The 11,608-nt window shown below is 54.5% G+C and overlaps 2 protein-coding genes across 3 annotated transcripts; both read right to left on the bottom strand.

Annotated features, from left to right (window-relative positions):
• Nucleotides 1-639: 639 nt before the first annotated feature.
• On the bottom strand, nucleotides 640-3,679 carry MRPL20 (mitochondrial ribosomal protein L20). The gene is made up of 4 exons (XM_019976320.2): nucleotides 3,520-3,679; nucleotides 3,324-3,434; nucleotides 2,576-2,653; nucleotides 640-1,000 (listed from the first exon to the last, which is right to left on the bottom strand). The coding sequence occupies exons 1-4, from the start codon at nucleotides 3,604-3,606 to the stop codon at nucleotides 827-829; spliced, it is 450 nt and encodes a 149-aa protein (XP_019831879.1). The 5' UTR covers nucleotides 3,607-3,679; the 3' UTR covers nucleotides 640-826.
• Nucleotides 3,680-7,904: 4,225 nt separating this feature from the next.
• Nucleotides 7,905-10,940, bottom strand: ANKRD65 (ankyrin repeat domain 65). 2 transcript variants are annotated; one of them, XM_070768390.1, is made up of 4 exons: nucleotides 10,474-10,940; nucleotides 9,710-10,244; nucleotides 8,618-8,939; nucleotides 7,905-8,433 (listed from the first exon to the last, which is right to left on the bottom strand). In XM_070768390.1, the coding sequence occupies exons 1-4, from the start codon at nucleotides 10,716-10,718 to the stop codon at nucleotides 8,279-8,281; spliced, it is 1,257 nt and encodes a 418-aa protein (XP_070624491.1). In that variant the 5' UTR covers nucleotides 10,719-10,940; the 3' UTR covers nucleotides 7,905-8,278. The 2 variants fall into 2 exon arrangements, with proteins under 2 accessions (XP_070624491.1, XP_070624492.1); XM_070768391.1 differs by having other exon boundaries at nucleotides 7,905-8,939.
• Nucleotides 10,941-11,608: the final 668 nt, after the last annotated feature.

The following is an 11,608-nucleotide window of genomic DNA, read 5'->3' as shown; positions in this document are numbered from 1 at the left end:
GGTTTTGGTGAGAGTTGTCAGGGAGTGGTGGGGCTGACTAGAGACCCAGTGACAGGCCAGAGCTAGAGGGCTCAGCAGATGAGGCTCCCACAGAGGACCAGAGGAAGGCCCTGTTACTAAGCATGAGGGGAGACACCTCTGCATGGCTGTGGTCAAAAGAGGTGGACAGGGCTGACCTGTGAAGCAGCCTCCATCAGCAGAGATTTCTGGCTTGATTCTGGAACTAATGAAGTCAAGTATTTGGGTGAGAGACCAGAACCCTTACATTAAGGCTCCCCAGGTGATCTGATGGTCACTCCACCTGTGGAGCCTAAGGTGAGCCTGGGATCAGGAGAACCACCCTGCCTGCTGCCACTGCTGGTCTACAGCGAGGGAAACCAGCTGCTGCTCAATGGCTGAAGAGTTGAGCCAGGAGTCCCTACTGGAAACCAAAATGGGGTTGGGGGGCACTATAGCAAGGCCAGGGTCAGGCCTGGTGCACACCCCCAGCCTTCAGGAGAATCTAAGGTTCCCAGGGGAAGCCTCATCCTGGTAGCATCAACACCCAGTCAGGGCCCACCCAAAGCATCTGTTGATACCAAAGAAGTTAACTCAAACACCACAGAAACTTTATTTACACAATACATACTTTACACAATCCATGTGAGATTTCTGAACCTGTGCCAATGAGGCAAGACAAGTCCTTTTCTCTTGGGCTTGTAACTGACATGTAAATTAACACAAATGCAAGTCAAACCTACAACTGTTGACAAGTAACTTGTAGTCCCTATTTTAGTATTATCATCACAGGGGGATGCTCAAAGGGCCGTTGGTATCAGCATCCCCCTCAGTGGTGCTGTGCCACCCTGGAAAAAATTCCTTCAGGCTCCTTCCCATCCCCCAAGGCAGCAACAAATCCTTCTTCTCGCCTTCTTTTGGACAAAGCAGCCAAAGATTTAAAAGTCTTTGGTTCATAGATGGCTAGATCTGCAAGTACTTTCCTGTTGAGCTCCACCTGGCACTGGGAAGAAAATCATAGTTTAGTATTTTAGCATTTCAGTGAAACATGAAACGACTGAATGCAGCTGATCACCCTGTGATTTCAGTCACCAACACATACTGCTTGAGCACCAGTTGGGGAGAGGGCATTGTGAGTCTTGTCCAAGTAGGACAAATGAGTAGAAGGGAAGGGCGCAGCTCCCAATGCCAGATTCCTGGCCTAAGTTATCCCTTTAAGAAAGGTGGGAGGAGGAAACCACAATTCCCATTGTATAAATGGTGAAAAGCGACACATGGAAAAGGTATGCGAGGCACAGAAGAACAAGGACCAAAACTGGGCATTCTGGGCTTCCCAGGTGGCTCAGTGGTGTGAAGAATCTGCCTGCCAATGCAGAAGACATGGGTTCGATCCCTAATCTGGGGAGATCCCACATGCAGTGGAGCAACTAAGCCTGTGTTGGCCTACTGCCCCTGCCCTACAAAAGAAGCCACTGCAATGAGAAGCCCACGTGCCACAGCTAGAGACTAGACCCTGTTCACCACGACTAGAGAGAGCCCACATGCAACAACAAAGACCAAGCACAGCCAGAAATAAAACTGGGTATTCCTAATTTCCATGAGAGAGACAAAGTCATCTGTTGAGTAAGATAATAGAAAACCAATGGACAGTGCCTGTGAGTCTGAGGTGCAGGAAAAAAAGGGGGGTGGTCTTGTGACATTAAATGCAGCTGTGCAGGAGTGACTCCTACCTAGGACCCCTGTGCAAAGTCCCTCTCCTTTCTGAGCCAGTTCCCCATGAGTAAAATGGAAGTGTCACACCTACACTTGCACTGAGGATCTCTGTAAAGTGCTAGGCCCACCTGGCACAGGAAGAAACACAGCACCAACTCACCTACTCCCCGAGCTTTTTAAGAAAAAATTTAACTCATAAGAAAGCAGAGGGAGTAGGGACAGACTTCCTGGTGATCCAGTGGTTAAGTCTCTGCACTTTCACTGCAGAGGGTTCAGTTTCATCCCTGGTTAGGGTTAGGAATTGAATCCTGGCTGGGGGGAAGTTCCATATGTCATAGAGTGCAGCCAAAAAAGCAGAGGAAATGGCATACTGTCTAGATGCGAGTGAGTGAGATGTTCTGACACTTGCTTACTCTAACATTCCAATGTTTCGCTCCACTTAATTATGTTTCAACTTGATCTGCCACCTTGTCATAATTTATTCAACATGAAAAACTTGAAATTAAACTTCAAAGCAAAGTTTTTCTGTTTTTCATTCTTGATGGGGAAACAGCATGATTATGTCTTGGTACCACACACCCTATTACTAATTCTGCTACCAGCAGGGCAATGAAAGCAAGTGAGGTGAACCCACCAGAACCCCACCCCAAGAGTGAAAGCAGTGGGCCCCAATGCCAACTCAAGTCCTCTGTAATCTTGGATTTTTCTAATATTAATAAAGACACCCCTCCCCCCGCCCCCCCCAAAAAAGAATGAAAACCGTGTTAGGCTGCTAACACTTCACGGTGGAGCCTGCTAGAGCATGAAAACTAGACGGGCTGTAAAGACGTTTAATGTCTCGGCAGAACCACATCCTCGACTATACCTTAATCAAATTGAGGATGAATGCTGGGTATTTCAGACCATGTTCCTGGGAGGCAGCTGTAATTCGATTAATCCAGAGCTGAAATGAGAAAACGTAGAAATGTTTGAGAACCAGCTGTATGTCACGTCCACACCTCCCAGAAAAGGTTCTGACTGAACTAAAAAATGTTTTTGTAAAAGCAAACGCAAAAGTCAGTGGCCTATTCAGGCTGCACTGCAAACAACAGTGAGCAAAGCCTGATGCCCTTTGTCCAAATGCCAGCTGTAAAGCTCACATCTCGCACATTCGAGCCGGAATACAAAAATCAGCGGGAGATGCTGGGGCAGACACCGCTCCGGGTGTAGAAAGAATCCATATGTGGGAATTACGACAGCCACTGAGACGGGTGCTACCAGGCAGGGACGGCGCGCTCCCGGGTAGAAGCTTCAGGGAGGTGAGCAGCGTGGAGGAGAGAAAGCGGGGGCCCACGAAGGGCCGGAGTTACATGGACAGGGGCATCCGCTCCAGGGGCATCGAGGGGTAGGCACTGCAGGGAAGCTGCGAGGGCGGGTAGGTGACGCGGGAGCTCTGAGTGTTCAGCAGGCTCCGCGCGCACCGCTGACCCCCGCACATAGCGTCCTGCACAGCCGGCCCCCAGGCGCTACGAGTGGACGGGTGCACGGGAGGGTTCGCCGGGTCGGGGCCACCCACGGCAGCAGGGCGCCGAGGGCTCGAGAGGGCAGAGTGAGGCCGACAGGGCCGCGCTTACCGTCCGCAGGTGCCTTTTCTTCAGACTGCGGGCTCGCGTGCACCGCACGAACGCTCGTGTCACAGCCCTGACGGCCAGCCGGTAGCACCGATTCTTCCTCCCCCGGAAGTGCTGGTTAAGAAACGAGAGAGGAGGCGGTCGGCGGCGCCCACGCACGCCGGGCCGGCCAGGGGAGCGGGGCGCGCGGCACACTCACCCGCGCGTGCTTCAGCACCTCCTGAACCCTCCAGTAGCGGTCGGTGATGCGGTTCCGCAGCCAGAGCGGCGCACTGAGAAAGACCATGACACCTGCACCGCCGTTCACCAACGCGTGCGTTGCTCTGCCGCCACACCCCTCGAGAGCTTCCGGGTCAACTCCGCCCTCTTTAAGGGAACGTCCGGGCCGTCGCGCGTGCGCTTCGGGCCTGCAGTGACAACCCGGTGTACGCATGCTCAGGCTGTGGGGCGCGGCATGGAGGAAAGGGTTGGGGCCCTGGTGGGGGCCACCCCGATGAGGCCGGGGGGTGCTCCCGCAGCAGGGTAGCAGAGAGTGGTTCCCTCTGCGGACCCGAGCAGCTCTGCTTTTCACAGGGGGCCAGAGTCTCCATTGGGCCACTGAGCTGCGCACTTTCAAATGATTGGAATGACAGGTTTTATCCTGTGTATTTTGTCACTGTTTTACCACAGGCCAACGCAGGAGACGTCGGTTTGTTCCCTGGATAGGCAGGATCCCCTGGAGAAGGAAATGCAACCCACACCAGTATTCTTGCTGGGAAATCCCATGGACAGAGGAGCCTGGTGGGCTACAGTCCATGAGGGTCACAGAGTTGGACCCGACTTAGCGACTGAACAACAACCACTATATTACCATTATTACAGAAAATAGTGAAGAGGGGCAAAGTGGGTGTGTGCAATTTATTAGTAACTTTTCATTTAAATGTAGTTTTGAGTTCGGTTCAGACGCTCAGTTGTGTCCACTCTTTGTGACACCGTGGACTGTAGCATGCCAGGCTTCCCTGTCCATCACCAACTCCCAGAGCTTGCTCAAACTCATGTCCATCCAGTAGGTGATGCCATCCAACCATCTCTTCCTCTGTCGTCCGCTTCTCCTCCTGCCTTCAATCTTTCCCACCATTAGGGTCTTTTCCAATGAGTCAGTTCTTCACATCAGGTGGCCAAAGTATTGCAGTTTCAGCTTCAGCATCATCAGCCCTTCCAATGAATATTCAGGACTGATTTCCTTTAGGATGGACTGGTTGGATCTCCTTGCAGTCCAAGGAACTCTCAGGAGCCTTCTCCAACACCACAGTTCAAAAGCATCAATTCTTCAGCATTCAGCTTTCTTTATAGTCCAACTCTCACATCCACACATGACTACTGGAAAAACCATAGCTTTGACTGGATGGACCTTTGTCGGCAAAGTAATGTCTCTGCTTTTTAATGTTCTGTCTAGGTTGGTCATAGCTTTTCTTCCAAGGTGCAAATGTCTTTTAATTTCATGGCTGCAGTCACCATCTGCAGTGATTTTGGAACCCAAGAAAATGAACTCTGTCACAGTTTCCATTTTTCCCCATCTATTTGCCATGAAGTAATAGGACCAGATGACATGATCTTTGTTGTCTGAATGTTAAGTTTTAAGCCAGCTTTTTCACTCTCCTCTTTCACTTTCATCAAGAGGCTCTTTAGTTCCTCTTCACTTTCTGCCATAAGGGTGGTGTCATCTGCATATCTGACGTTATTGATATTTCTCTGGGCAATCTTGATTCTGGCTTGTGCTTCATACAGCCCTGCATTTCACATGATGTGCTCTGCATCTAAGTTAAATAAGCGGGGTGACACTATACAGCCTCATGTACTCCTTTCCCAATTTGGAACCAGTCCATTGTTTCATGTCTGGTTCTAACTTACACAAAAGTTGGAAGACTAGTCCCCAAAACTCCTCAATATGCATTACCCAAATGCACCAGTTGTTTAATTTGCTCCATTTTTTAATCATTCTCTCTATAGTTGTTTATAAAAACATTAGTGGGGATTTCTTCTGGTCCATTCAAGAGGAAGTTGGAGACAGCTAAATACGTCACAGTATGTTTCCTAAGAACAAAAACATTCTCATACAAATCACAGCACAATGATCGAAATCAGGAAATTTACCAGAAAATAATGCTGTCTAGTCCACACTCATTTCTGTCCAAAGTTCTTACCGCTTTTATCTCTGTCCAGGATCACACTCTGCATTTTTGGTCTTAATCTGGAATAGTTCCTCAGCCTTTCTTTGTCTTTTTTGACCTTGGCATTCTTGAAGAGTACAGGCTAGTTATTTTGCAGAGTGCCTTTCAACCAGAGTTTGTGTGATGCTTCCTTGTAATTAGAATCAGGTTACACATTTTCGGCAGAATACTGGAGAAATTATATTGTGTCCTTGGTATGGGGTGTCAGGGGACCATGATGGCAGCCTGTCCCAACACAGGTAATGTCAGCTTTGACCACTTGGTATGGTTGCCAGGTTTATGTTTCAACTAATACGTAGTTTGTAGGGAAATACTTCATGAGTCATCCCAGGCCTTCCTGTAAGCATGTGCAGAGGCCAGGTAGGAGCACAGAGGTGTACTGTGTCGTGCATGTGAGAGAGGGAGAATGCAGACTGGTCAACATCTCGGCCAGCACAACAGTTCTGGAGCAAAGACTGCCTAGAAGGGAAGCCTTGTGTTGGGCAGAGATGGCCAGACCCTGGCACCTGTGCTGTGCTCAGCCAGCATTGGGGCCACTAGGAGAAGTATGCCTTCAGCTGAAATGCTGCCATGGACTTGAAGCTCCACAAGGTGGGGGCGGGGAGGTTCTTGAATGGATGTCTGAGCAGCCTCTTTGTGGCCAGCAGGCTCTAAGACCACTTGTACTCACTCACTTGGGTGTCCATCATTGACTTTATAACTCTTTCCATATTTATTGACATTCTCTTTAAAGAAGAGCCTTCCCTTGGGGCTCTAGATAGTGTTGAAAGGATGCATCCAGAAGGTGGTGGTCCAGCGACAAGGGAAGTGTTGACTCAGCCAGGCAGAGGGTCAGCACGTGCCAGACCCAGTATGGGCAAGGTCAGCAAAAGGCCAGAGTGGTGGGAGCAGAGCCAGTGCAGGTCCAGGGCCAGTGAGCAAGTCAGCGGCAGAGGCCAGAAACCGAGGCTGGTGAGGATGTATGGCCCCTGGAGGTCGAGGAAGGACTCTTGATGTCCTGGGTACCACGGGCTTCCTCATAGTATGGTGGCCACAGGACAGGACAACGCAGCCTGGTCACCTTCTCAGCCCACCCTGGAAGGTCACATAGCATGGCTTTGGCAGTGCTAGGGCACTGGACTAGTCACAAAAGTCTGCTCAAAAGGAGGAGACCCAGACTTCAGCTCTGGATGGGAGGAACAAGGGGATCCCACTGGAAGGAGTGCATTTGACAGCCAAGATCACTGGGGTATCAACAAACACCATACGCTATGTTTGGTCTACACTCCATGAGAGGGAGCCCCTGGGGGATCATGCCGTAGGATTATGGCTATTGTTCTGAGAAGAGCCCCCGGGAGTCACAGGTTAAACCAGAAGATTGGTTAGGCTGAGGGCAGGAAAAGCTGACTGTTGCTGGCCTGGACGTGGTGGATGCAGTGGGAGAGGTGAGAGTTAGTCAGGCTGGGGGTATGCTCTAAGGTTGAGACCACAGGCTGTGCTGGAGATTGGTTGTAGGTCCATCCTGAAGCTTTTTTTTTTTTTTTAATCCTGCAGCTTTAAAAACCAGCCTGGGACTTCTCTGGCGGTCCAGTGGTTAAGACTCCATGCTTCCACTGCAGGGGGCAGGGGTTCCATCCCTGGTCAGGGAACTAAGATGCTATAGATCCTACATGCCACGCTGTGCAGCCAACAAAGCACAACCATCCTTATTTTGATGGCTCCAGACGTCACTTGAGCCCCACCTCTCCCCACATCTCATCTCCTGTGCATCTGCTCTCCCACCCACCCCTCCACCTAGCCCAGCCTCTCTAGGAGTCATTTTTATGTCTCCCTTTCCCTGGCCCCCCATGTTCAACCATCAGCAAGTCCAGAGGGCTGTGCCAACAGAATCACCCAAATTCTGCCTGCTTCTCCCACCTCCACTGTTGTGCTGCCACCATTTCACTGGTCTTCAGGGTTCCCCCTTCCTAGATATGGTCCACTCAGCACTTGGGGGCCTGGAACCAAAGAGACCATGTCACAGGCCCACCAACTCTCCAAAGGTTTACATTATTTTGTGAGTAAAATCCAAGTGTTCCCAGGGCTGCCGCACAGAGACACTACTTTGATACAACTCTCACTTTTGAAAGACAAAATCTGTCCTCTAGAGCTTTTCTTCTAGAAAAACAGAATAAGGGCACTGGTATTCTCTGAGGATACAGCGGTGGGCAATCAGAAACAGCTGTCTCTCTGTATCTGTTGTATTGCAGAGATGACTGAGTGACAGGGAGAGGCTAAAGCCATTGAAAACAGATTCTTATGCCTTATGTCACCAAAGGTGGGGGGCACACCACGCTGCACAGGGACATGGGCAGGAGCACTGGTGTCGACCGGGAGGCAGAATCAGGGGCCCTGGGAAGGCTCAGGCCTTTATTGGGGTTCCGGCAGGAATGGCAGGGCAGGGCAGGGAAACAGTTTGGGATTGGTTTGTGTGATAATTCACTGGGCCTTGGTGCACAGAAGCATGTGTGGCCCTGGGTGATTCTGGGCAGGAGGACGTCAGCTGGGCACATGAGAGAAGGCAGTTCAGGGGGTGGGTCAGGTGGCAGGGCAGAACAGCTGGCCGTTTGTTTGGCCCCATCATTTGTGAGTGGGCGCCAACAGACAAACACTGAATCTAAGAAAACACAGTAAGAGCATCAGCGTGCACAGAGGGCACACCAGGGGTGACACACCCACGGTGGACAGACAAAGCGGAGACCATCGGGTTTCTGTCAGTTCTGTCATGACTCAGTCTCTCCACTGCAGAGAGTGGAGAAGGCCTGAGCTGCAGGGGTGAGTGGCTCTGGGAGTCAGTGGAGCTGCTCCTGGTCCAGCGACACATTTGTTGCTCAGGCTCCAGCCACTGCCTCTGTCTCCTGGAGGAACCTCTGGGCTCTTCTCCCCTGCACCAGCAGAGAGAAGCCTGAGCACACCCTGAAGGCCATGGAAGCCCGGAGCCTTTTGTCCTGCTTTGGCCCTGCCACCCCAGGGCCCTGTGCCCCTAGGACTCCTCTTGTTCTCCACAGAGGGCAGGCCACAAGTCCTGGGCCATATCCCCCCACCGTGTCCGCAGGGTGGGGCTGGCACCTCGGCTCAGCAAAAGCTCTGCAGTGGGGCCATGGCCATGCTCCATGGCGAGATGCAGGGGGGTCTTGTGGAGCCAGCCAGCGGCATTGACCTCTGCACCCCTGTCTAGGAGGTGGCCAGTGACCTCTATGTGGCCTCCCCGGGCAGCATGGTGCAGGGGGGTGAGGCCCAACAGGTCCTGAGAATCCACTTCTGCTCCCCAGGCGGCCAGCAGCTGGACGGCAAGCAGATGTCCACCCGCAGCAGCCCTGTGGAGTGCAGAGCGGCCATGCCTGTCCGTGAGGCTTGGGTCTGCCCCGTGCTCAAGCAGCACCTCCATGTCCTGGAAGAGAAGAGGGCAGGGGCTAGGCTGCTGGCTGTGTTAACCACGTAGCACCCAGCTGCCCTTGGCCTCTCCTTTCTTGACACTGCTTCCTTATTTGGTCACCCTGATGCTGCGAAAGATTGAAGGCAAAAGGAGAAGAGCGCAGCAGAGGATGAGATGGTTGGAAAGCATCACCAACTCAACGGACATGAACTTGGGCAAACTCCAGGAGATAGTGAGGAACAGGGAGGCCTGGAGTGCTGCAGTCCATGGGGTTGCAAAGAGTCAGACACAACTCAGCGACTGAACAACAACAAATAGCACCTATGTGGGCTTCCCAGGTGGCGCTGTGGTAAAGAATCTGCATGCCAATACAGGAAACATAAAAGATGCGTGTTCGATCCCTGGGTCAGGAAGATCCCCTGGAGGAGGGCATGGAACCCACTCCAGTATTCTTGCCTGGAGAATCCCATGAACAGAGGAGCCTGGAGAGGTACGGTCCATAGGGTCACAAATAGTAGGACACAACTGAATCAACTTAGCACTCAGGCATGACACCTGCAGAGGCTCTACTTGGAGACTGCCACTGCCCCCTAATGGTCCTGACTTCCCTGCCGCCCATCCTCCCTGCTGGCTCAAACAGGCCTGCCCCTTGCACAATAAATATTGGTGCTACCACCCGGCTCCCTCCCTGGGCTTCCAGGAGCCAATATCCAAGGGCGGCGGGGGTTGGTGGCTGGCCTCTCTCCGCCACCCGCTCTATCACTCGGAGGCTGGGCCAGGATTACCTGCCTGCGGCCCAGGCCGGCCGCGACGCCCAGCACAGTGGCCCCCACACCGTCCCGGGCGTCCACCGGCGCCCCTTGCGCCAGAAGGAGACGAAGCGCAGTTGCGCGCCCAGCCGCGGCCGCCACGAGCAGGACGCTGTCTAGGCGCGCGCCGCCGTTGGCTCCCAGCAGCTCGAGCACCGCCATCTGGCCTCCCGCGGCCGCCCAGTGCCCCGCAGTCCAGCCGCGCGCGTCTGCCGCTGTTGGGCCCGGGTGAGGCGCCGCCAGCAGGTGCCCAACCATCAGCGTGCGGCCCAGCGCGGCGGCCCAGTGCAGCGGTGTGAGGCCGGCCAGGCAACGTGCATTCGCCGGCGCCCCGCGCCGCAGCAGCAGCTCTGCCACCCGCGACGGCCCGTGCCAGGCGGCTTCGTGCAGCGGTGTGCGCCCCGCGCGGTCTGCGGCTCCGACCTGGGCCCCGCGCTGCAGCAGGAGACGCACCAGCGACACGTGGCCGCGCAATACCGCCAGGTGGAGCGGAGTTCGGCCCGCGCCATCCCTGTGGGGCAGGTATGGGCGGTGAGGGTGAGGGCTGGATCCAGAACCAGGCCACTGTCTCCGGCCCCTGCCCCCTGCTGGGGAAAGAAACTCAAACTGGCTACCTTTGCCCAGGAAGGACCCCCTCTACCCACCGGGAATCCCTGCTTCCCCCTACCACTGAAGGGACAGCAGCCACCACCCCACCAGATACCTGTGAAGATACCTGGTCCTGCCCCCACGGGGCTCACCTCTCCTCCACACTGGCCCCTTGCCGCAGCAGCTGAGTCACCAGGCCCGTGTGACCCTTCCACACAGCCTGCAGCAGGTGCCCCCAGGCCTGTGGGGTGCTGGGCCCCTGTGTCCCAGCTCCCAGAGCCTCCTCAGAGCCCAGATCCAACCACCGCAGTTCCTGCTCCGCCCCTGCCTCTGTCAGGTCCTGCTCCCCAGGCTCTGAGACCCCAGAGTCCATCTGGAAACAACATGAATCAGGCATGGTTGCTGGAGGCCCAGGCTGGCCCCAGTCCAGTCCTCCGGCTGGGGGTCCTCTTTATGCTGTCCTGGCCCAGCCACAGGCCCTTTCATGAAACTCCTTCCGCAGGAGCTGAGATGGGAGATCTGTCCAGGAAGGTAGGTAGCTGGAACTGCAGTTGGGGCGGCGGGGAGAGGGGCAGGGCAGGGAAGTGGGGGCCTCTGGGGGCCAGGCGAACGGCCAGCTCTCCACACTGTTTACCCAGCAACTTAGGGGGAGGCCCTGCCTGCCACAGCCTGTGTCCCAGCAGCCTTCAGCCCCTGCCAACCGCCAGGGCCTCTGACTTGTCCTCCCTCCCAGGAGATAAAGGCCAGGCAGGCAGGAACCTGCCCGTGGACTACAGCTCCTCGAAGAGCACAGCCTTTGATGTGCCACGATTTGCCCCCCAGGAGGCACCCACATGCCTTTCCTTGGATCCCTCCCTCTGGCCCTGCCCCCCAGCCCCACTCCTGTCCCTGCTGGCTAAGACTGGGCCGAGTGGACCGGGTGCCAGCAGCCGGCAAAAGCCAGAAAAACAAGGGTGTCAGCTCTGTGTGCCCTGCCTGCACAGGATGACCTGGGAAGATGCTGAAAGCAGCAGGGCCAGATGACGGGACACAAGCACTTGGGGTGGGGTGGGAAGGGCACCCTGTTGCTGAGGAGAAGCGCCCGTATCCTGGGCACTGGGGGACTATCCTATCCCTCATCAGAGCCAGGGAAGCTCAAAACTCTCCTGGTGGCCTCTCCACAGGCAGAAAGCAGCAAGAGTGGGCTGTGAGGCCTGTCCCCGCAGCCTCTACCACAGCCAGGGCACTGCAGCTTGCTCAGGTGACCACTGGATGTCAGGGCACCTACACAGAGCTGTCCCCCAGGGC

The sequence above is a fragment of the Bos indicus genome, chromosome 16 (genome assembly GCF_029378745.1).
Source record: "Bos indicus isolate NIAB-ARS_2022 breed Sahiwal x Tharparkar chromosome 16, NIAB-ARS_B.indTharparkar_mat_pri_1.0, whole genome shotgun sequence".
In the NCBI taxonomy this organism is placed as follows: domain Eukaryota; kingdom Metazoa; phylum Chordata; class Mammalia; order Artiodactyla; family Bovidae; genus Bos; species Bos indicus.
The sequence above is the reverse complement of the archived record's forward strand: the minus strand, read 5'-3'. Positions and strand labels throughout refer to the sequence as shown.

What these genes read in the sequence shown, in the direction of transcription:
- MRPL20 (XM_019976320.2), bottom strand. Translation starts at nt 3,606, where the DNA reads ATGGTCTTTCTCAGTGCGCCGCTCTGGCTGCGGAACCGCATCACCGAC. An exon ending in AGGTGCTGAAGCACGCGCGG is followed by an intron (nt 3,435 to 3,519) that starts GTGAGTGTGCCG and finishes TTTCTTAACCAG; the next exon opens with CACTTCCGGGGGAGGAAGAA. An exon ending in AGAAAAGGCACCTGCGGACG is followed by an intron (nt 2,654 to 3,323) that starts GTAAGCGCGGCC and finishes TTCTCATTTCAG; the next exon opens with CTCTGGATTAATCGAATTAC.
- ANKRD65 (XM_070768390.1), bottom strand. Translation starts at nt 10,718, where the DNA reads ATGCCTGATTCATGTTGTTTCCAGATGGACTCTGGGGTCTCAGAGCCT. An exon ending in GGGGCCAGTGTGGAGGAGAG is followed by an intron (nt 10,245 to 10,473) that starts GTGAGCCCCGTG and finishes CCTGCCCCACAG; the next exon opens with GGATGGCGCGGGCCGAACTC. An exon ending in AGAGCTTTTGCTGAGCCGAG is followed by an intron (nt 8,434 to 8,617) that starts GTGCCAGCCCCA and finishes CTGCTGGTGCAG; the next exon opens with GGGAGAAGAGCCCAGAGGTT.